At 37.6% G+C, this 21,068-nt stretch overlaps 1 protein-coding gene and 1 long non-coding RNA gene across 9 annotated transcripts in view; one reads left to right on the top strand and one right to left on the bottom strand.

Moving 5' to 3' along the window:
• LOC125753819 (uncharacterized) overlaps positions 1-21,068 on the bottom strand; it is a 49,466-nt gene that overhangs the window by 544 nt on the left and 27,854 nt on the right. Inside the window, exon 2 of the long non-coding RNA XR_007406422.1 lies at positions 8,261-8,332. This is a non-coding gene — a long non-coding RNA (uncharacterized LOC125753819). The remainder of the gene's footprint in view (positions 1-8,260; positions 8,333-21,068) is intronic.
• SMCO2 (single-pass membrane protein with coiled-coil domains 2) overlaps positions 1-21,068 on the top strand; it is a 44,338-nt gene that overhangs the window by 1,769 nt on the left and 21,501 nt on the right. For 4 of the 8 annotated variants that reach the window (XM_025455468.3, XM_025455471.3, XM_025455466.3 and 1 more), the window contains exons 2-8: positions 1,869-2,003; positions 4,548-4,665; positions 10,170-10,309; positions 11,708-11,857; positions 14,837-14,927; positions 18,095-18,151; positions 20,613-20,669. In XM_025455468.3, coding sequence (XP_025311253.1) covers positions 1,879-2,003; positions 4,548-4,665; positions 10,170-10,309; positions 11,708-11,857; positions 14,837-14,927; positions 18,095-18,151; positions 20,613-20,669 — 738 coding nt within the window. In that variant the 5' untranslated portion in view covers positions 1,869-1,878. Of the gene's footprint in view, positions 1-1,868; positions 2,004-4,547; positions 4,666-9,128; positions 9,279-10,169; positions 10,310-11,707; positions 11,858-14,836; positions 14,928-18,094; positions 18,152-20,612; positions 20,670-21,068 lie in introns of those variants that run through there. The other 4 variants (XM_025455470.3, XM_025455467.3, XM_049102581.1 and 1 more) reach the window with 4 other exon arrangements.

Here is a 21,068-nt window from a genome sequence, read left to right as displayed (position 1 = left end):
CCTTTGTACCACATCCACTGTGGATCCTCACGCTGGTTAAACAAAGCACAATTTTGCCACAAAGTGATAGACCAGGCCACTGGCTACCCAGATGGTTCCAAAATCTCAGGTTCCCAAAGTCTCTCTCTTCCTCCCATTCCTCATTTCAGCCATAATTCACCCTTCTAGGGAAATCCCTGCTACCCCTTCCCTTCTGTCTCCAGTCCCCTCAGGCCCTCAGTGATTCTTTCAGGCTCCTGGAGGCAAGGCCACCCTATAGCGGAGGTTTTTTCCTGCTTGGTGGTGGGTAAAATCCTTGTGATTCCTGCCAATAACTAGGAGTTATATTTCATATGGATCCTTTCTTACAGCTTTTCATATGAGCTTTCTAGAACCTGTCTCACACCCCTCTACTCCCTTTCTTTCCTTTCACCTTTATGTTTCTCACCACGTCAGCATTCTAACAATTCACTCCACCGCCACCCACTAACACTTGCCTGTCTGGCAGGAATGAAAGTTCCCCTTCTCATATACAGCTTCTGGTGGTGTATAGTGGTTGAATCTTTAGGAAAGTAATCTGGGGATATTTTTCTAAGTCCTTAAAAATGTATATACAGGGACACCTGGGTGGCTCAGTCAGTTGGGCATCTGATGCTTGACTTCACCTCAGGTCATGATCTCAGGGTCATGGGATTGAGCTCCATGTCAGTGAGGAGTCTGCTGGAGATTCTCTCTCTCCCTCTCTCTCTCTTCCCCTCTCCCTGTTCAATAAATAAATAAATAAATAAATAAATAAATAAATAAATAAATAAAATCAAAATTGAAAAAGCATATGCGCTTTGGCGGGCCTGAGCTGAAGGCAGCTAAGTGACTGACTCTTGGTTTTGGTTCAAATCATGATCTCAGGGGCCTGAGATCAAGCCCTGAGTGGGGATCTGCTCTGAGTGTAGACTCTGCTTGGGATTCTCTCTCTCTTTCTCCCTCTCCCCCACCCTGCTCTCTCTCTATCTCTAAAAAACAGCCCAAGAACATATACATTTGACTCAGTAGTTTTACTTCTAAAGAAGTATCCTAAGTAAATAAAATAATATAGACTCACTGAAAATTACTAAGCAAAGATATTCATTAATATATTATTTACATTAGTAAAATATTAGAAATAACCTAATAGGAAAAGAATAAGATGAATCTCAAGTTCAGAAATGGAAATAAATAGGGATGCCTGGGTGGCTCACTGGTTGAGCATCTGCCTTTCCAGCTCAGAGCATGATCCTGGATCCCGGGTCCAGTGATTAGGCCCCACATCAGGCTCCCTGCAGGGAGCCTGCTTCTCCCTCTGTCTGTGTCTCAGCCTCTCTCTATGTCTCTCATGAATCAATAAATAAAATCTTAAAAAAAAAGAAATGGGAATAAATACAACAGTATTAACAGTGGTTTTGTCTGAATACCTCCACGGTATCTCTGGTTATCTGTAGGGTACCAATGATTTTTATTTCCTTCTTCTTTTTCTATTTTTTACAGTGTACATATATACATACAATTAGAAGGAGATTATAAAAATGAAGTTTTCCATTTTCCTTGCCTGGCTCTTTTATATTGCTCTCTAATAGTCCATTCAAGGACTCAAAATACACATTTGCATCCTCCAACAACCCTCATGTTAACCAGAGAAGTCCTAAGGAACAGCCACATACAAAGACTTTCCTGCATATATATTTGAACAGAGAAACCTTAGAGCTTACTTTGGGTCCCTTACAACTGATGTCCAGTTTGGGACAGAGAAGTGTTAAGGCCAAGATCCCTGAAATATACACCAGTGTTTCAGGGTGGGGAATGTAGTTGCCAATCCCACTGTGAAAACCCTCTTGTCACCATCATTGTCCCTGCAGTGCTGAAGAAATGGCTCTTCCAAAGCTAAGTGATGAGATATCTCTGCAGATGGAGACAGCTGGGAAAGAACAGTTGACTGAGAAAAACAATGGCTTTCTCCAAAATATGGACATGGCTGAAGGTGCAATGCAGAAGTAAGTGAAGCCTGGCCTCTCAGGCACAGTTTCTGTGGTCCTGTCCGGAGACTTCCTCAGGACAGTAGGATGGAAATAATGAGATTGCCAAGTTCAGGGATGGGGTTGACAGTCTTCTCTACAATCTTTCTAATTTTGACCTCATGAATACTTATTGAGACACTAAAGGGGCCTACAGTCGTGAACCAGGTGGATATCAATTAAATAGAAACGGTCAAGGCTCTAATTTCAATTTGCAAAAATACTTTGATTGTTTTGTGCCTTTATTACCTTCGCCTGCAAAATACACAAACCATTTACAATACTTTCTAGAGTAAACAAAGCACAAAATGTTCATGTATATATATATATATATGCATTTGTTTATACATGATAAAAATACGTTCTAATATAAACCAACGGTTAACAACCTTTTTATTTTATTTTATTATTTTTTTAGATATTTTATTTATTTATTCATGAGAGACACAGAGAGAGAGAGAGGTAGAGACACAGACAGAGAGAGAAGCAGGCTCCATGCAAGAAGCCGGATGTGGGACTCAATCCTGGGTCTCCAGGATCACACCTTGGGCCGGAGGCAGCACTAAACCGCTGAGCCACCAGGGCTGCCAAACAACCTTTTTTTTTTTTTTTAATTTCTGGATTTCTGGGCTCCCTTTTTTTTTTTTTTTTTAAGATTTTATTTATTTATTCATGAGAGAGAGAGAGAGGCAGAGGGAGAAGCAGGCTCCATGCCGGGAGCCCGATGCGGGACTCGATTCCGGGACTCCAGGATCATGCCCTCGGCCAAAGGCAGGCGCGGAACCTCTGAGCCACCCAGGGATTCCCCCCAGCAACCTTTTTAAATAGGAATAAATGTATTAAGTAAAAGACTTTCCAGGATCCTCCTCAAAAAAGATATTACAACAGCAAAGATGTTTTTAAATGCATTTACAATTTATTAATAACAGTCATATATACATTTGGAAACTTTGAGCAGTGTTCAGTTAATCAAGCAATCCACAGAAATGTTTAGAAATTCCAAAACCTCTTTCTATGCAAGATATGTGAAAGTGTCCCCCACCTCAAGGTTCAAAACCCAGAGACTGGAAATTACTGCCAAAGACCTCCAACAAAAATTCATTATGATTCACTCAGAAGTATATGTGAGTGTATGAGCATATGAGCATGGTGTGTATGTGCATATACACACACATATGCACTCCAGAAAATAACAGTAGTCCAATAGGAAATGGGCAAAGGTTATCGACACACTTACCATAGAAAAGGAAATATCAATGAGTTTTATACACATAGGCAAAGATGCTTAGCCTCATGAATAAAAAAGTTTAAAACTAAAATGAGATACCAGTTGAAGCATATGGGATTGGCAGAGATCAAAAACTTTAGTAATACATGATTGTAGGAAAGGACTGGAAAACAGGCACACTCATCATTTTTGCTAGAAGTATAAAATGGATTTAAGCTCTTTATGGCATAACTTGGTAACATCTACCAAAATTTAAAAAATATATATCTATCGACTCAGTAATTCTATTTTTAGGGTTATTTAATAGATATACTTGTACACATGTACGTTGACACCTAGATGTGTAAGGATATTCATTACAGCATTGTTTGTAGTAGCAATTAACTAGAAATCATCCATATATGCATTAATAAAGAACTCATTTGCAAATTAGTGTATGGGCCCACAAAAGAATACCATATAACCATTTTTAAAATGAGAAAGGGGCACCTGGGTGGCTCAGTCAGTTAAGCATCCGACTCTTGATTTCAGCTCAGGTCACGATCCCAGGACTGAGAGATCTAGCCCCACATCCCAGTTTCATGCTCAATGGGGAGTCTGCTGGAGGATCTCTCTCCCTCCCCCTCTCCTTGCTTGTGGTATCTCTCTCTCTCTCTCTCTCTAAAATAAATAAATAAATAAATCTTTGAAAAGTAAAATAAAATAAAATGAAGCAGCTCTATATGTGCTAATAGGAAATGGACTCTAAGAGGTTTTTAAAAACCTGTGTGTATAATATCCTCTCATGTATATTTAAAAAGACATATATTTACATTAACATGGCTACTGAGTTGGGCATAGAATCTCTGTGGAAGAAGAAAGAAGAAACTAGTAAATGTGGGGAGGATATCCAGGGGCTTGAGATTAGAATAATATCGCAAACTTACTCCATTCTGCATAGTCTTTGAACCACATGACACTTTTTTACTCTACTTTTTAAAAAGGGTATTTATTTATTACTGTTTATTTTATATACGCATTTGTGCACAGACAGCTACACAGCTGCAATGGCTTTGGAATTTGAAATCTCACTGCTAAATCACTTATTGATTCAGTCAGCAAATCCTTACCCAGCCTCTCTATTCCTGTTTTGTGCAGTGTACTATTCACACAGAGTCAAATCAGTACAGAGGCAGCAGGTGCTCCTGGGGGCCGGAAAAGATTCCAGTGTCCTCCCTCTAGAAATGTTTAGGGCAGATTTAAACTGTATACCTAAGACCTGATAACAGCACCCGTCTTGATTGTGTGGCTTGCAGTTTACTAAGGGAATTTACCAAAATGGACCACATCTTGGATAGATCAGATGATGGAGACAGCATTTTCTCCAAAAAGCCTCAAACTGACTTCCTTCGTGAGACAGAGACTACAAAATGGGTAAGAGGGAGACTTGTTGCAGTGGGTGAAGAGGGGAAACTCACATCTCCTATCTGGACATTGTAAGGAAATATCTAAGGACTTCCTTATAATGGGTGCAGGGTGTTCAGGGCTTGAAACCAGGAGGGAGGTAGTATCTCACCTGAGGGCTTCTGTTATCCTATGAGGGACTTGCTGACCTTCCCACGCAAAAACTTGTGCATTATATGTTACTTGGGTCCTTGGGATTTGTGAAAAAACTGTGACATTTTTCACCTTAGAGCAAATTGCCATATGTCAAATCGCCCCCTGCTCACAGATTGTCTTCCAATAGGAAGCATGGGAGTGATTTAGTTACTCCATTTAGTCTGAACATCTCTCCATCTTTGACATTCACTCATCTGGCTGACATAGAATGGAGGAAATTTCAACAAATGCCTGAGATTGTCCTGGAAAGGGTTTTTGTTTTCGCCACCATTTGTATCAGAGCAGAGGCATGCTAAGACAGACTCAGTTGTTAGTGATGAGCAAATAGATTCCCCAGGCTACTGACCCTTGGTTTCAACCAGTCAGAAGAACACAAAGGAAGGATAGAGTGGGAATGTCCATCTCCAAGCTGATGCAGCCCCCAAAGGAAGCTCAGGATTGATCTCCTTCTCTACTTCTCCTTTGAGTGTATATTTTGGATTCAGAAATGGCTAATTCTGTAAATCCATACAAAGAAAGGCCATGAAAGAATATTCTAAGCTGGACCTTACCTTCAAGGACTCTTCAGGAAGTAAACAAAAAAAGAAATAGAAAGGGGTAGAAGGCATGAGAGGATGGAGTTAGAGATGTGGAGAATAGATATAGTGATACAGACAAAAAGCAAAAGGAGAGATAGACAGACACCTTTTATGGAAAAAAAGAATAATAGGAATTGATTTAGAAGGGGAGACTTAGGATGGGGGTTTTAGGAAGGCTGAAGGTGAGAAAAGGAAATAGGGCAATTGAGGTATGAGGTGCTATGATCTTAGGGAACACAGGAATTGAAGGTATTACTCTATAAATAGTATCATCTGATTGAGATTGGGGGGAGGCTTGTCCCTGGACTCCAGGCAAAGGCTGCTACCATTAGACCCAGTTTGCCAGGACACCTTCCCTGCACGCACAGCATAATGTGACCTGCTGAATCCTGCCAGGCAGGGAACATCAGTTGTTGACTCAGTTCAGATCAGAATAAGTCTAATTAGAGAACAAAATTATTCACTCTAAGAGTTTACCAAATAGTCCACATTCTCAGGGTATAAGGCAAAAAGACTATTTCTTACAAACTTCAAGACAGGGTATAAGGTTTACCAAAAGGATTTTGGCTATATTTCTTTATATCAATTTATTTATATGGCAAATTCTACAATCATATAAAAATAAATCACATACAGCTACTTAATTAACATGGGGACTAATAAACTAGGCTCTTTGCCAGTAAAAGGACAAGTATATGCCTTCTTGGGAAAGAGACAGATTTCTTATTCTCTGAAAGTAAACCAAAGGTCTTTAATTTGCATAATCTTACATTTGCTTTTTTTTTAATGAAACCATAAGATTTAAAGGTTCAGAAAAAAGACAAGAGTTAACAGAAATTTTAAAAATCAGTTGGCTTAATTAACAAAATAGACTTTAGCCAGGCTGTCAAAATTGCCATATCTAACTATCAAAGCCCCCCAAATATTTAGAAATGAATATTTTGCTCTGGTTTCACATTTTCCAATTTCTGGCACTACTATGTATAGTGTTGATTTTGGATGCCAGATGAGTGAGCACACTTTCCTATTTCCTGCTTTTGTCTGCATCTCTCCCAAGCATTTGCTTACTTATGTATTAGGTATTTGCTTACTTATGTAGACTTTTTATTTATTTTGCTTTCATAACTGGAAGTTTGTACCTCCCAATCCCCCTCCCCTACTTCATTCCTCTCTTTGGCAACCACTAGTTTTTTCTCTGTATTTATAAATCTGTTTCTGTTTTGTTTTGTTTACTCATTTGCTTTGTTTTTTATATTCCACATATAAGTGAAATCATATGGTATTTGCCTTCTCTGTGTGACTGATCTCACCTAGCCTAATACCCTCTTGATCCATCCATTTTGTCACAATTGGCAAGATCTCAGTCTTTGTTATGGTTGAAAAATATTCCGTTGTGTATATATACCACATCTTCTTTATCCATTCATTCATCTATTGATGTATGCTTAAGTTGCTTCCATGTCTTAGCTATTGTAAATAGTGCTGCAGTGAGTATAGGAAATCTATTTATTCTAAACCCCATTTTGAGCATCCACCATGTTCTAGGCACTGCAAAGTGTGGAGGGTATCTCTTTCTCTATTTATTTAAAATCGTTTCCCCTCAGTGAGCTCACACACTAGTAGGAAATCAGACAAGAAAATGGCTATTCATGATAAATCCATGCTAGATGTAGCAGGTGTGCTACAAAGTACATGGCTGATGCTATACAGGCAGACAACCAGGAATAGGAAAACCGAATTTTGAAGAATAAACTGGATGGAAGAAAAGCATTTCAGAAAGGGACAGTACCTACAAAGACAAAAGGACCAAAGGGCACTTGTGTTCTGAGAGAGGAAGGGTGAAAGAAAAGGGGTGATGAACAAGTGAGCAGCAAGATCACTAAGGAGATGGAGATCGAACAGGATGCAGGCTGGGAGCCAGGATGCCAATAGGAGGCAGAAGTGATGAGGACCACAGAGCAAGACACAGACTGGCAGCCATGAAGATGGAGAGAAAAGGATACAGGTTTAAAAGATAAGTGTTATTGGGCTTGGACATCAAGTAGATGTGACATGAGTGATAAAGTGGGAAAAGAATCTCTCTCATGAAAACATAAGGACTCCTTTCAGGGTTCCTGCAGAAGCATCTGGATGAATAGGGGAAACATATGTAAAGATGAGAACCTGGACAAGGTGGAGGGGAAATATGATGAGTTCAGTTCTTTGCTTGCTGAGTTTAAGGTGCCTATGGAACACTCAAGACAGAGACATATGAGCTTTTCAAAGAGCTACACAAAAATGGAAAGTAATACCCTCAGGCTTTGTATTTCATGCAGGAACACTTTTAGTTTGTTATTAAAATACACACACACACACACACACACACACACACACCTCTGTATTTGTTCAATCCTGCAGCTTTTAAAAAATATTTGATTTCTACTTCCTGACTTTTGACTCTTTTGTGGTGTACTAATCATTATAGTAAACTGATTAATGAAAATGAGAAATGTCATTGTAGGTTTTTTGGACATAGAACTCTGGAGATGATCTGGTCCCATTTCCTTCTTACAGAACAGGAAACTGAGCTTTAGAGTGGTTAGGTGGCTCAATGTACACAGGAGTAGAACAAGGCTTAGAACTCAGGTCCTCCATACCTGATGAGGTGTTTTTGCTTTATATCACAATATTCCTGATGCCTTTGAATACCTTGGTAAAAGATTAGGTGGGACAAAATTGACATTGTGAATGCTTATTATTCACAAAGAAGTAGCTAAGATATAATGGAGTTATCTAGTACTTGAAAATTTAGCCATCGTTTCTTCATCTGTAAGTATGATAATAATCCTTACCTCAATAGTAAGGTGCCACTGGATTGTGGAAATGACAGTGGTAGAGACTGGTTCTTAATGTGGATCCAAGGACTAGATAAGATGAAAACAGTCACAGTCTTAGAATCAGAAAACCTACTTCAAGCTCTAGTCTACATACTTCCTGGCCAAATGTACTGGTTTCCCAAGGTTGCTGTAACAAATTGCCACAAACCTGGTGGCTTAAAACAACCCAATATGTATTCTCTCATAATCCTAGAGGCAGAGGTCTGAAATCAGTGGGGCCATGCTCCCTCTGAAAACTCTATGAAAGCATCCTTCCTTGTCTCATCCAGCTTTTAGTGGCTCCAGGTATTTCTTGGCACGTGGCTGCCTCTGTCTTCACATGACCTCCCCTTCCGTGGAGGTGTTTTCTGCCTCTCATTAGGACACTTCTCATGGATTTAGGACCCAGGTAATTCAAGATAGCCTCATCTTAAGACCCTTAACTCTTTACATCCACAAAGACTCTTTTCCAAATAAGTCACATTCTCAGGGTCTTAGCATTCAGACATGGCCATATCTTTTTTGGAGGGACCATTCAACCCACTACACCGTAGAACCTTGGGCTAATTATTAATATGAATGACCTCGGGGATTTCAACACCTGACTTTATCCACTTCAGGTCTATCATGGGAATTACAGGAAAGAAGGCACATGAAAGAATTTTGCCAAGAGTTGTGTGAATGTTAGTTATTACTGTTGACATGGTCAGTAATTTATCCAGGCATTTCAATAACAGACTGATCTGCACTCCAACTTTTTCTCCTTCCAGTTTAAAAATAGTTCTGCTGAAACACATAAATTTCAGACCAAACTTCTTCAAAGGACAGCTAAATGTTTCACAATGTAGTTACTAAAGAAATGTTCAAAGATAAACTATTGTCAGCTGTGTGCATGCATAGAAGTGAAATATCAGAAAATGCTTTGGATATTTTTCTAGAACAAGGCAAAGAAGAAAGAAAGAAAGAAAGAAATTTCGTGGGTCAAACTGATAAAGTAGGCTTTTCCCCTCTTATGACTCCTTATTATGAAAAAATTTAAATAAAAAAATTTAAATGAATTATATGAAGATCAATATATTCTCACACTTAGATTTTAAAATTGTTACTGTTTGTCACATTTGCTTTCTCTTTACATGTGTAGATAGATGGAATTTTTTGAACCATTTAAAAGTAGGTCAAAGAAAGCATGAGACTTTATTCCTGTTTATTTTCAGACAGCATTTCTAAAAATAAAGACTTTCTTCTACATAACCAAGATTCCAACATCACATCAGGAAAATTAGCAATAATTCTATGATATAATCTAATATCCTCAATTCTCTGAACATTCTAATTTTTTCAATTCTTCCTCAAATGCCCATACTTTTATTTTTTTAAGGTTTTTGTTTTGTTTTTTTGGTGCCAAAACCTGGCAAATGCCCATGCTTTTATTTATTTTATTTTATTTTTTATTTTTTTTGCCCATGCTTTTAAAATCAGATCCAAACAAGGTCCATGCAATGCATTTAGTTGTTATATCTCTTTAGACTCAATATAAAATAGTTCCATCCCCGTTTACTTTTCCTTGACATTGACTTTTTTGGAAACCAGTCATCTTGAGTGGAGTGCTAGTTTCCATGGTCAAGTGGAATTCTGTTACTCACCAGCACTGAAAAGAGCTCTGCATGAGAACACTAATGTTCTAGGTGTCTCTGCCCCAGCCTTCCTCTGTCAATGGAGCAGGAGGGCATGTCTACTTATTTTATAAATGCATTAGAAGGCTCCTACCTCAGAGAGGGTTCTATGTTTGCCCTCCAGAGAAAGGGGGATGAGTAGGCTAAAGAGACCATCTCCTCTTGTGATAACCCTTTATTTTCTGCTTTACTTCTTTGATAATCTTCCTTAGAATACATTGGAGCTGGAGGCTGAGCATCGTCAGGATGATGAACAGAATGAACAGAATGAGCAAGAAACAAATCAGGTTCAACATGAGGATCCTCACGTATCCACATCTTTGCAGTTTTCAGAGGGGAACATCCCTGAACTGTAAGCCTTGACATATGCAAAACAAATTACTTAATATTTTGTAGGTATAATACTACATGAAATAAGTCAGTCAGAGAAAGAAAAATACCATAGGATTACACTTATATGTAAAATTTAAGAAACAAAACAAATGAACAAACAAAAAACAGTCTCTTAAGAGTACAGAGAACAAACGTAGTCGCCAGAAGAGAGGTGAGTATAGAGGGATAAGTAAAATAGATAAAATGGATATAGGGTACACTTACTGCAATGATCACTGAGTAATGTATAGAACTGTTGAATCATTACATTGTACAGTTGAAACTAATTTAACACTGTAAATCAAACTTCAATTTATTTTTTTTAAGATTTTATTTATTTATTCATGAGAGACACACAGAGAGAGACAGAGACAGAGACACAGGCAGAGGGAGAAGCAGGCTCCATGCAGGGAGTCCGATGTGGGACTTGATCCTGGGACTCCAGAATCTCGCCCTGGGCTGAAGGCAGGCACTAAACTGCTGAGCCACCCAGGGATCCCCTCAAACTTCAATTAAAAAAAACAACAACAGTATTTTATGGAGAAAAATGAAATTTAGCAGAGAACTTAAGGAAAGCCTGGAAGATTTAAAATCCATGTATGTCTTAAACCTTTAAACACTCACGTGCACAAGTAACTACATACACATTCCAGTAAGAATATAGAGTAATGAGACACCTGGATGGCTCAGTGGTGTTGAGCATCTGCCTTCAGCTCAGATTGTGATCCCAGGGTCCTTGGATCAAGTCCTACATGGGGCTCCCCGCAGGAATCCTGCTTCTCCCTCTGCCTATGTCTTTGCCTCTCTCTGTCTTTCATGAATAAATAAAATCTTTTTAAAAATGTGGAGTAAGGATATTTCTAGAGATGTAGGCAGAGCCATGGGTTTCTTTTTCCCAGCCCTTCTTTGGAGCCTGAAATTAATGCATATATCGTCATTCACAGATAATTTTCTAGATATGAAAAAATTATCAATAAAAAAGTATTATTAAGCCCTTGTAAACTCTTTCCATATTTCATACCTCTCTACTCCTAAAAAGATGGAATCACTGTCCCAACATTCATTAAGATAGTGTAATTCTCAACATTCAATCCATGCAGGGAAATTAAAAATACATCATTTTTAAAATTAAATGTAAGATACATTTTATTATCTCCAGCCTTATGAAGATCTGCTAAAATGGATATTATTTTTTTAAATGGATATTAAATAAATGCTCAAAACTTTTTTTTTTTCTGAGGCCTAACTGCCTACCTGGCACATTTTAGTGGCAGGAAATGAATAAGCATACCAACCTGTCAAAGGAAGAAGGTTTGGGGCCATTTGAAGATGTTTCCCATTTCCTACCTTAAAGCTGATCATAATAATATTTCTGCAGGAGTCAGGAGAACATGTTCTTCCAGCTAAACCACTGGAATACACGGATGGGACTACAAGTGAAAGAACTTAGAGCTGATCACACAGACTGGATAGAGAAAATTAATAATATTGTACAAAAAATAAACCTAACAGAGAACACAGTGAAGAGGTAATTTAGGGTGCTGGGTTTGGTCAAAAAATTCTGAAAATTTTCGTAACCTCAGAAACTCTTGGTTTAAGGTGGTAAAATCTTTCAGGAAAAGTCTTCAGAATAAGAAGTACCAAGTCTTGGATTTAGAAGTCAATGTCACAAAATCTCAAAGTGTATATCAAAGTTATCTGCATTTTGGCTCTCTCTTTTCTCAAGGAAAGGACTTTGCTTATAGGATCTTTTTTTGTAGCTATGTTAATAGTCATCAAAGGAAGGACTTCAAGTCCCCAATAACTCTTGAGCTTTACTCAGTATTGTCCAAAGGGATCCAACCAGCATGACATGAAAAAAGTATTTAAAAGAATGCTTGTTAATGCATATTTGAATCTAAGTAAGAAATTTTAAGATGAAACAGAAAAGATAAGAGTAACTGTTATATATGTAGTCACTGGTATAAAAAGAACAGGCTTTGAGTCAAAGGGATTCCTTCTATTTGTGTTGTTTATGTTCAGAGTACAGACGTATCACATTTTGTTAGATTTATGCCTAAGTTTTTAATGCTTTTGGTGCCATCATACTTAAAATTTTCTAATCTCTAATTATTAATTGCTAGGCTATAGAAATGCAGTTGGTTTTTGTATATTGGTCTTGTGACCTTGCTAACTTCATTTATTAGTTCCAGTAGTTTTGTAAGTTATTTGGGATTTTCCACATAGATAATCATGTCATCTGCAAATAGAGGGAGGTTTATATCTTCCTTTTCAATCTATCTTTTACTTCTTTTTTACTACCTTATCATATTAACTAGAACTTTTAGTATGATGTTGAATTGGAGGAATGACAGCAGACACTGGACATACTTACCTTGTTCTCAATCCTATAGAAAAAACATTAAGTGTAATGTGAAGTGTTTTGCTGGTTTGGGGGGTGGGTTGTTTGTTTTTTGAGATTGAGAAAGTGTTTTCTATTATTAGTTTACTGAGATATTTTTTTAAATCAGGAATGATACTAAATTTTTTCAATAGCTTTTGCTGCATCTATGAATGATCATGTTGTTTATTTGTTTGTTTATAATTTCCTAATATGGGAGATTATAATAACTGATTTTTGAATGCTGAACCAGCCTTGAATTCCCAGAATAAACTCAGCTTGGTCTTTTTATATATTGTTGGATTCTGTTTACTAAAGTGGAATTTTTGGATATGTTAATGAGAGATATTGGCCTTTTTCTTTCTTGTAATGTATTAGTACCAAAAAACTTGCCTGATAGAAAAAAATGGGATATTTCCCCATTTGTTCTATTTTCTGGATAAAATTGTGTAGAACTGGCATAATTTCTTCTTTAAATGTTTGATTTAATTCACCAGTGAAGCCATATTGCCTGAGTATTTCATTACAGTAAAATTTTCAACTACAAATTGAATTTCTTTAATGACATATAGGGCCATTCAGGCTACTGAACTCTTGGGTATATATCATGGTAGATTGTATCTTTCAAGGAATTTGCCCATTTCATCTTCCCTCAGCCTTTCCAAATGGTAACATTTTTTTTTCCAAATGGTAACATTTTGTCCAACTCTAGCATACCATCAAAACCAAGAAATTGACCTTGGTATTTTAAACAGAGCTTATTCAGATTTTCCAGTTATATGTATTCTCATTTTTGTATGTAAATATGCATACAGTCCTGTGCAATTTATTATATGAGTAGTCTTAGAAAACCACCACCACATCAAGATGCTCAATCTACCCTTGCACAAGACTCCTCTGTTTTACCCCTTTTTAGCCACACCTATTCCCTCTGGCCCTCCCCTAATCACCAGCAATGACAAATCATTTCCACATGTCTATAACCAAGTTATTCCATAAATGTTATCAAGTGATGCATTATGCATCCCATTGAGATTTATTTTTTCATTCAGCATAATTTTCCTGAGGTTCATCCGAGCTGTTGCTTGTCTATCAATAGTTCCTATCTTTTTGTTGCTGAGTAGTATTCCATGGTATGGATATATATACAGAGAGAGTTTGGTTAACCATTCACCCATCAAAGGATAAGTGTGTTATTCCTAGTTTCCAGCTATTATGAATAAAGCCACTTTGGACATTCATGTACAACTTCCTGTGTGAAAATAAATCTTCATTTCTCTTCTTGGGATATCTTCTTGGGATAATTGCCCAAGAATGAAATGGCTGGTTCACGTGGTAAGTCTGTTTTTAGTTTTGACAGGAAGCACCAAACTATTTTCTGGAGTGGCTGTCCATTTTTACATTCCCACCACCAATGTCTGAGTGACCCAATTTTTCCACATCCTCATTAGCAGTTGACATTATCGCTATTTTGCATCTTAGCCATTCCGATAAATTTGTAGCAATATATCTTTGCAGTCTTAATTTGAATTTCTCTAATAGCTAATGGTGCTGAGCATCATTTCACATATTTGCCATGTCTGTTTCTCCTTAGTGAAATGTCTGTGCATGTATTTTGCCTATTTCTCAATTGGATAGTTTATTTTTTTAATGTTGAGGCTTGAAAAGCTTTCATATATTCTAGACATAAGACCTTTACCAGATATTGACAAGCAAATCCATTTAACAGAGTTTTTGGCCAAACTAAAGCTTTAAAGTTTCTATGAGGTCCAGTTTATCAATGTTCCCTCTTATAGGTAGTATTATTGGTGTCAAGTCTAAGAAATCTTTACCTAGTTCTAAGTTCCAAATATTTTCTGTAGGGTTTTTTCCTAGAAATTTAGCTAAGCTTCCATTTTAATCTTTTAAATTTTCTGCTTCTATATCCAATTAGGCCTTACATTTCTTTACTATTATATAGATTAGTGTTTTTCTTGCATTGCTTTTGTGACATCCCATTCCAACACCCCACTACTCAAGAGTCCTCTATGTAAGAATAGGATTTCATTCTTGAAAGATGAAAAAAAAAAAAACCTATTGGGTGATTTTTCTTAATCTATAGGACTTAATCAATCTCTTTGTTTGCAGCTTACTAACTGAGGTGATGTCCTTGGAGGGCCAAATTGAAAAGCTGGGGTCACACCAGGACCTTGACCCTGATCAGGGGGCAAACATTGAGGTAAGCTGGAGGCTTGGAAAAGATAAGCTGGGAGGTTGTGAAGAGTTTGCCACCATTCCCACCCCTTCTATTATCAGTTACCAGGTCATAATAAGAATTAAAACCTATCTTTTGTCCCAAGGAGAGGTGCTCTCTGGTGGTGCTCCCTGGTGGTCAGTTCTGAGCACCTTTCATGTGGGATCCACTTCTTCTATTCCCTGATGACACAAAGAGACTTTTTAATTCTACCTACAAACTCAGTTCAATAGGCTTATATCTTTATGCCATCTTAAGACAATGATGGGTATCTTAAGAAAAGACTTCTCTTCCTAATATTTGTATCCTGGCACCTAACAATTCAGAGAAGACATCCAGAATTAAATGTTTGTGAATAACATCCTTAAAATGTAAGAGATATATTTGTCTTCATCTTTGATGCCTTCTTGAAGAGTTCTTATGTTGATTTTCATGAGCTCCAGTTTTTCTGTTGTTTTCTTGCCTTGCGCTTCTGAGACACTCTTTTCTGCGAAAGGTTTACTTTCCCTTTTTTAAAGAGTCTCAAGGTGTTAGAAAGGTAGTGACCAACTTGGATAGGAATTCAACTTTAGAGCTCTGGCTGATAGTATTTTTAAACTTCATGCCTTTGGAAAAAAAAAATCTCTAAGAAAGGAAAATCCTGTGTCTTGCTACCTCCTCTGCTTTAGTTCAAGCCGGAAAGCTTAAGTGACTTTTGGAGGAAATAAAGAAGAAATGTCTCTTTTATTGTAGGAAGGTAATGTTTATTTGGACCCTTCACATATTAAAAGCCAGCTACAGATCAGCACAGATTTAACATGGGGGGGAAATACTTTTAACCATGCTTTAGTACAAAATTTTGAAGCAGCAACCTCATTTTGAGCTAGTTGAAAAGTCAAGAGTTTTTTCACTATCCTTGGGCTTTGGAAAGTGCAAATTATGAGAAAAGAAAAGAGGGCAAAAGCCAAAAAATATCCTGCCCTGCAAAATTTCCTCTAAAAGTCAGTAGTGTCACAGGGATGTGGATTTCAGTAGGAGGTAGGGTTAGTGAGGGATGGGTATCATAAGAATGGGGAGAAAGATAAAAGAGCACAAAGATAAATGAAAGTGAGATTTAAAAAGAAACCATGGGCAGCCTGGGTGGCTCAGCGGTTTAGCAGCGCCTTCAGTCCAGGGCGTGATCCTGGAGACCCAGGATAGAGTCCCAGTCGGGCTCCCTGCATGGAGCCTGCTTCTCCCTCTGCTTGTGTCTCTGCCTCTCTCTCTCTCTCTCTCTCTCTCTGAATAAATAAATAAAATCTTTTAAAAATAATAAATAAAAAAATAAAAAAGAAACCAACAGAGGCTTAGGATAATATGAAAAGGGAAGGCATGACAACTACATATGGAGATTCTCTCTGTCCTGGGGATGCACAGCTTTGTATGCACTTTGAAAAATAGCATGACTTAAAACTATAAACAATCCCATATATCCACCAACTGGTATGTGGATAAAGTGTGGTACATGTTATATGATAGAATACTACTCAGCAATAAGAAGGAATGGACTTCTTACTCATTCAACAACATGAATGAGTCTCAAATGCATTATGCTGAGTGAAGCGAGCCAGATCCAGAAGCTTACATAACATTCTGAAAATGGCAAAACTATAGGAACAGAAAAGAGGTTAGTAGTTGTTAGAGTTGTATGCACAAAGGGAGGGAGGACTGACAAAGGAGCACAGGAAATTTGGTATAGATGGAAATATTCTATATCTTGTGCTAATGATTATGTCGAAAACCATACACTTTTAAACAGTGAGGTTTACAGTATATAAATCATAGCTCAATACACGTGATTCTAAAACTGGACACAAGGTCCATCCTCAATAAGTCTAAAGAGTGATGGGAAAGGCTACATAAAAGCAAAGGCAGCAATATAATGAATTTAAAATTTTAAATATAAACATTACAGAAACAAAGTCAATAGCAACGGCTATAGGTTTACTCCAGTGAAAGGAAAGTGAAGATTGTTAGATATGGAAACAACAACCAAAGTGTGGGAAAATTAAAGGAGAAATAAGTTAATAAAGTTGAAGTAATACCACATGTATTGGCTTATTTATATCTCATGAAGAATTGGAGTGACTCAGAATGACGTGAAAGGGAGAGGAGGGAAAAAATTGGTAAAATCACTTTAAAAACACACACACAGCAGAAACAAATTTAAAAGGTAAGATTAGGAAAGGACTTTGAGGTGGCCTTTGAATGTTGTCATATTTAACCCCCAAATCCATGAAGCTTTCTGAGATCTCCATATCAACATCTAGACTTTCATTCTGTGACTGACTCCCATTATCTTTAATACAATTATCTTAGATAAAAACTGTGCAAAGATACTTACTATATAAATAAACCAGGGTACCAAGTAAAATGTGATTATAAGGTCACAGCTCCCTTCTAAGTAATTAAGTCACACAATATAGAAGTTGGTGATTGATGGATTTAGTAAAAGAGGGGTGTAACTATACATTCTCTGGAAATTGTTTGGGGGTAAATTCTCGTAACATGTATCCAACCAGCACAGTGCCTAGCTCAAGGGTGTAGGATGTGGCTAATTCTATCTTGTTGATTCAACTTAATGTTGATTTTGGAGATCAGCATCAAGAGCAGTATCAGGGCAGCCCGGGTGGCTCAGCCGTTTAGCGTCGCCTTCAGCCCAGGGCCTGATCCAGGAGACCCAGGGTCGAGTCCTACATCGGGCTCCCGGCGTGGAGTCTGCTTCTCCCTCTGCCTGTGTCTCTGCCTCTCTCTCTCTCTCTCTCTCTCTCTCTGTGTGTCTCTCATGAATAAATAAATAAATCTTTAAAAAAGAAAAAGAAAAAAAGAGCAGTATCAAAAAAACAGTTGTTATTGAATCTCAGACTTTTTGATTATGAATGAGCTTTCTTCTAAAAATCTTCTCCAGGTGGCTCAGCAGTTTAGTGCTGCTCTCAGCCCAGGGCGTGATCCTGGAGACCTAGAATCGAGTCCCACGCAGGGCTCCCAGCATGGAGCCTGCTTCTCCCTCTGCCTGTGTCTCTGCCTCTCTTTCTCTCTGTGTCTCTCATGCATAAATAGATAAAATCTTTTTTAAAAATCTCTATTTTGTTTCAATTAATTATAACTTTGATTTATGCCCTTTTATTTTAAAGGAGAAGATTATGGAAGTTAAAAAGCAATTAGAAGAAATGGATAACAAATGTGTTCAGGTAATGACACAATGGTGTTATAATAAGGAAGAATATTGGTTCTTCAAGGGAATCTCAGATCTGGAGAGTTTTAGTGAATGGAATCCAAAATTGGATGATTAGACTCAGAATTTTAAAACCAGAAGGGAACTGTTTTATAGCCTATACCTTCATTTTCAGAGGTGAAAAGCATAACTCAAGAACATGACATGATTTGCCCAAATCTCTAGATGAAAAGACCAGTCTTGTTCTTGCTCTCCCAATTAAAAAATAAAAGTATGTGTATTTTTTCTTCTAACAAAAGCAATGCATGCTTATTTTAATAATTAAAACAGAGCTATTTCATATAAAAATGAAAAATAATGCTACTCCCTCAAAGATCAACACAATAAATATTTAGTATATCTGTATTCTTTTAAATTTTCCTACACGTGTATTTACACGTTGCAACTTGCTGTTTTCACTTAGCATATTTCTTCAGCAACTTTTTATGCCACTAAATGTCATTTTACCTTTTCATTGTTTATATAATGCAGGATTTGATTTTTGGATTAAATCCATTTCATTGGATAGTTGGGGCTTTATAATAAATCTTTCCCATTACAAACTATGCCTCAGAAATCCGTATCTTTGCTTGCTTTTTCAGGTTCTTGTTTAAGAAATATTTCTAGAGGGATCCCTGGGTAGCGCAGCGGTTTGGCGCCTGCCTTTGGCCCAGGGCGCGATCCTGGAGACCCGGGATCGAGTTCCACGTCAGGAACTGTGTCTGCCTGTGTCTCTGCCTCTCTCTCCTTCTGTGTGACTATCATAAATAAATTTAAAAAAATATTTCTAGAAATGGCACCTCTAGCACCTTTCTTTCTTGAATCCCAGAACACTGTTCTTCCTACTATAGCTCTTTCAAAGTATCCTACAAGTCAATTACAGATTAATGAAAAAACTTAAAATTATTTACTCCTGACATATATATAATTGGCAATCATGTCTTAGATGGTTTGCTTTCAGCCTGTCTCTTGAACTTATTGATATAAGCTAATCAAAACCATCTGTTATCTCTACCTGATGACCTGCAGGAGATGGGAAGAAAACAGGAACCAAACATTTTTTGTTGACAGCTCTTTTGCTAAACTATAGAGTCCAAATATTCAAACTAACATAATGAGAACTTTTATTCATATACTATAAATTTTAAAATATATAAAAGAGGGGATCCCTGGGTGGCGCAGCGGTTTGGCGCCTGCCTTTGGCCCAGGGCATGATCCTGGAGACCCGAGATCGAATCCCACGTCGGGCTCCCGGTGCATGGAGCCTGCTTCTCCCTCTGCCTGTGTCTCTGCCTCTCTCTCTGTGTGACTATCATAAAAAAATTTTTTAAAAATATTAAAAAAAAAATAAAAAAATATAAAAGAAATATAATTTTCTTTTTTTCTCTGAAACATACTGTTTCTCCAACTAGTGTCTTGGAAGTTTTTGGTTTTGGGGTTTTTTTGGAGAGAGAATGAGAGAGAACATGCACACGCTGGGGGGCTGCGGAGGTGTGCAGAGGAAGGAGGAGAAGGAGACAGAGACTCTTAAGCAGGCTGCCCATGCCCAGCATAGAGCCCAACGCAGGGCTTAATTTTATGACCTTGAGTTCATGACCTGAGCCAAAATCAAGAGTCAGACACTTAACCAACTGAGCCACCCAGGTGCCCCTAGTGTCTTGGAAGTTTTTTAAGGCACAACGAAAGAATAATGAATAGAGGGCAGCCCCGGTGGCGCAGCAGTTTAGCGCTGCCTACAGCCCGGGGAGTGATCCTGGAGACCTGGGATGGAGTCCCACGTGGGATTCCCTGCGTGGAGCCTGCTTCTCCCTCTGCCTGTGTTTCTGCTTCTTTCTCTCTGTGTCTCTATGAATAAATAAATAAAATATTTTAAAAAATAAAAAAAGAATAATGAATAGAGAAAAAGATGATTTATCATAAGCTGCTATTGTATAAATTTATACTTCTAAAATATTAAAAATAATTATACTAGTTTTTTTATTATGTCTCCTGTAATTTATCATGATTATATTATAGATTTGCTATATAAGTGGAAGAATTTTACTGAGTAAAGGTAAGTTTCAAAGAAGTCACTTTACAACTAAGTGATGTCAAAATGAGTGAGGTTTTATGTTATAAACCAAAAAAAAAAAAAAAAGGGGCACCTGGGTGGCTCAGTCGGTTAAGTGTCTGCCTTGGGCTTGGGTCATGATCTTGGGGTCTTGGAATCAAGCCCCACATCAGGCTTCCTGATCAGCGGGGAGTCTGCTTCTCCCTCTCTCTCTTCCCCTCCTCCCTCCTATGCTTACTCGCTCTTTCCCTCTCTTTTGCTCTCTCTCTCTTTCAAATTAATAAATAAAATCTTTATTAATTTATTAAAAAAATAAAATAAAATCTTTAAAAAATAAACCAGAAAAATATAATTTCTATTTTACCCCAAATTGTGCATGTCTTTTCAGGAAGATGTTTGTAATGAAGCTCATGAATTAAAGGAGAAACTCATTGCAAGAATAAAGGTAAGATTTCACAGTTACACAAGCTCAAATGATGATAAAATGTAAATAAAGGGAAAATTCTTTCTCTAGAATTTAAGAGTATGCCACCTACTGTTCTCTTTCTCTGTCCTTATCACTTTTTTCTCCCTTTCTTGGCCCTCTGCTTTGGACCAACAGAACATCTCACCATCATGTGTACTCCAAAGATTCCATAGCCCTGTGCTGCTTCTACATCTCCTCCATTTGGAGCTTATCCTCCATATCAACACGTTACGTATTCTTCAAGGCTCAGCTCCATTCAAAGGATGGTGTCTGCAAATGCCATCTCCTCTTCCAGACCTCCCATAAATTTCACTAGTCAGAAAAGTGATGCCATATCTGAACTTCCACAATATATTGATGTAAATGTGAATGGGTGAA

The sequence above is a fragment of the Canis lupus genome, chromosome 27 (genome assembly GCF_003254725.2).
Source record: "Canis lupus dingo isolate Sandy chromosome 27, ASM325472v2, whole genome shotgun sequence".
Classification (NCBI taxonomy): Eukaryota; Metazoa; Chordata; class Mammalia; order Carnivora; family Canidae; genus Canis; species Canis lupus.
The sequence above is the reverse complement of the archived record's forward strand: the minus strand, read 5'-3'. Positions and strand labels throughout refer to the sequence as shown.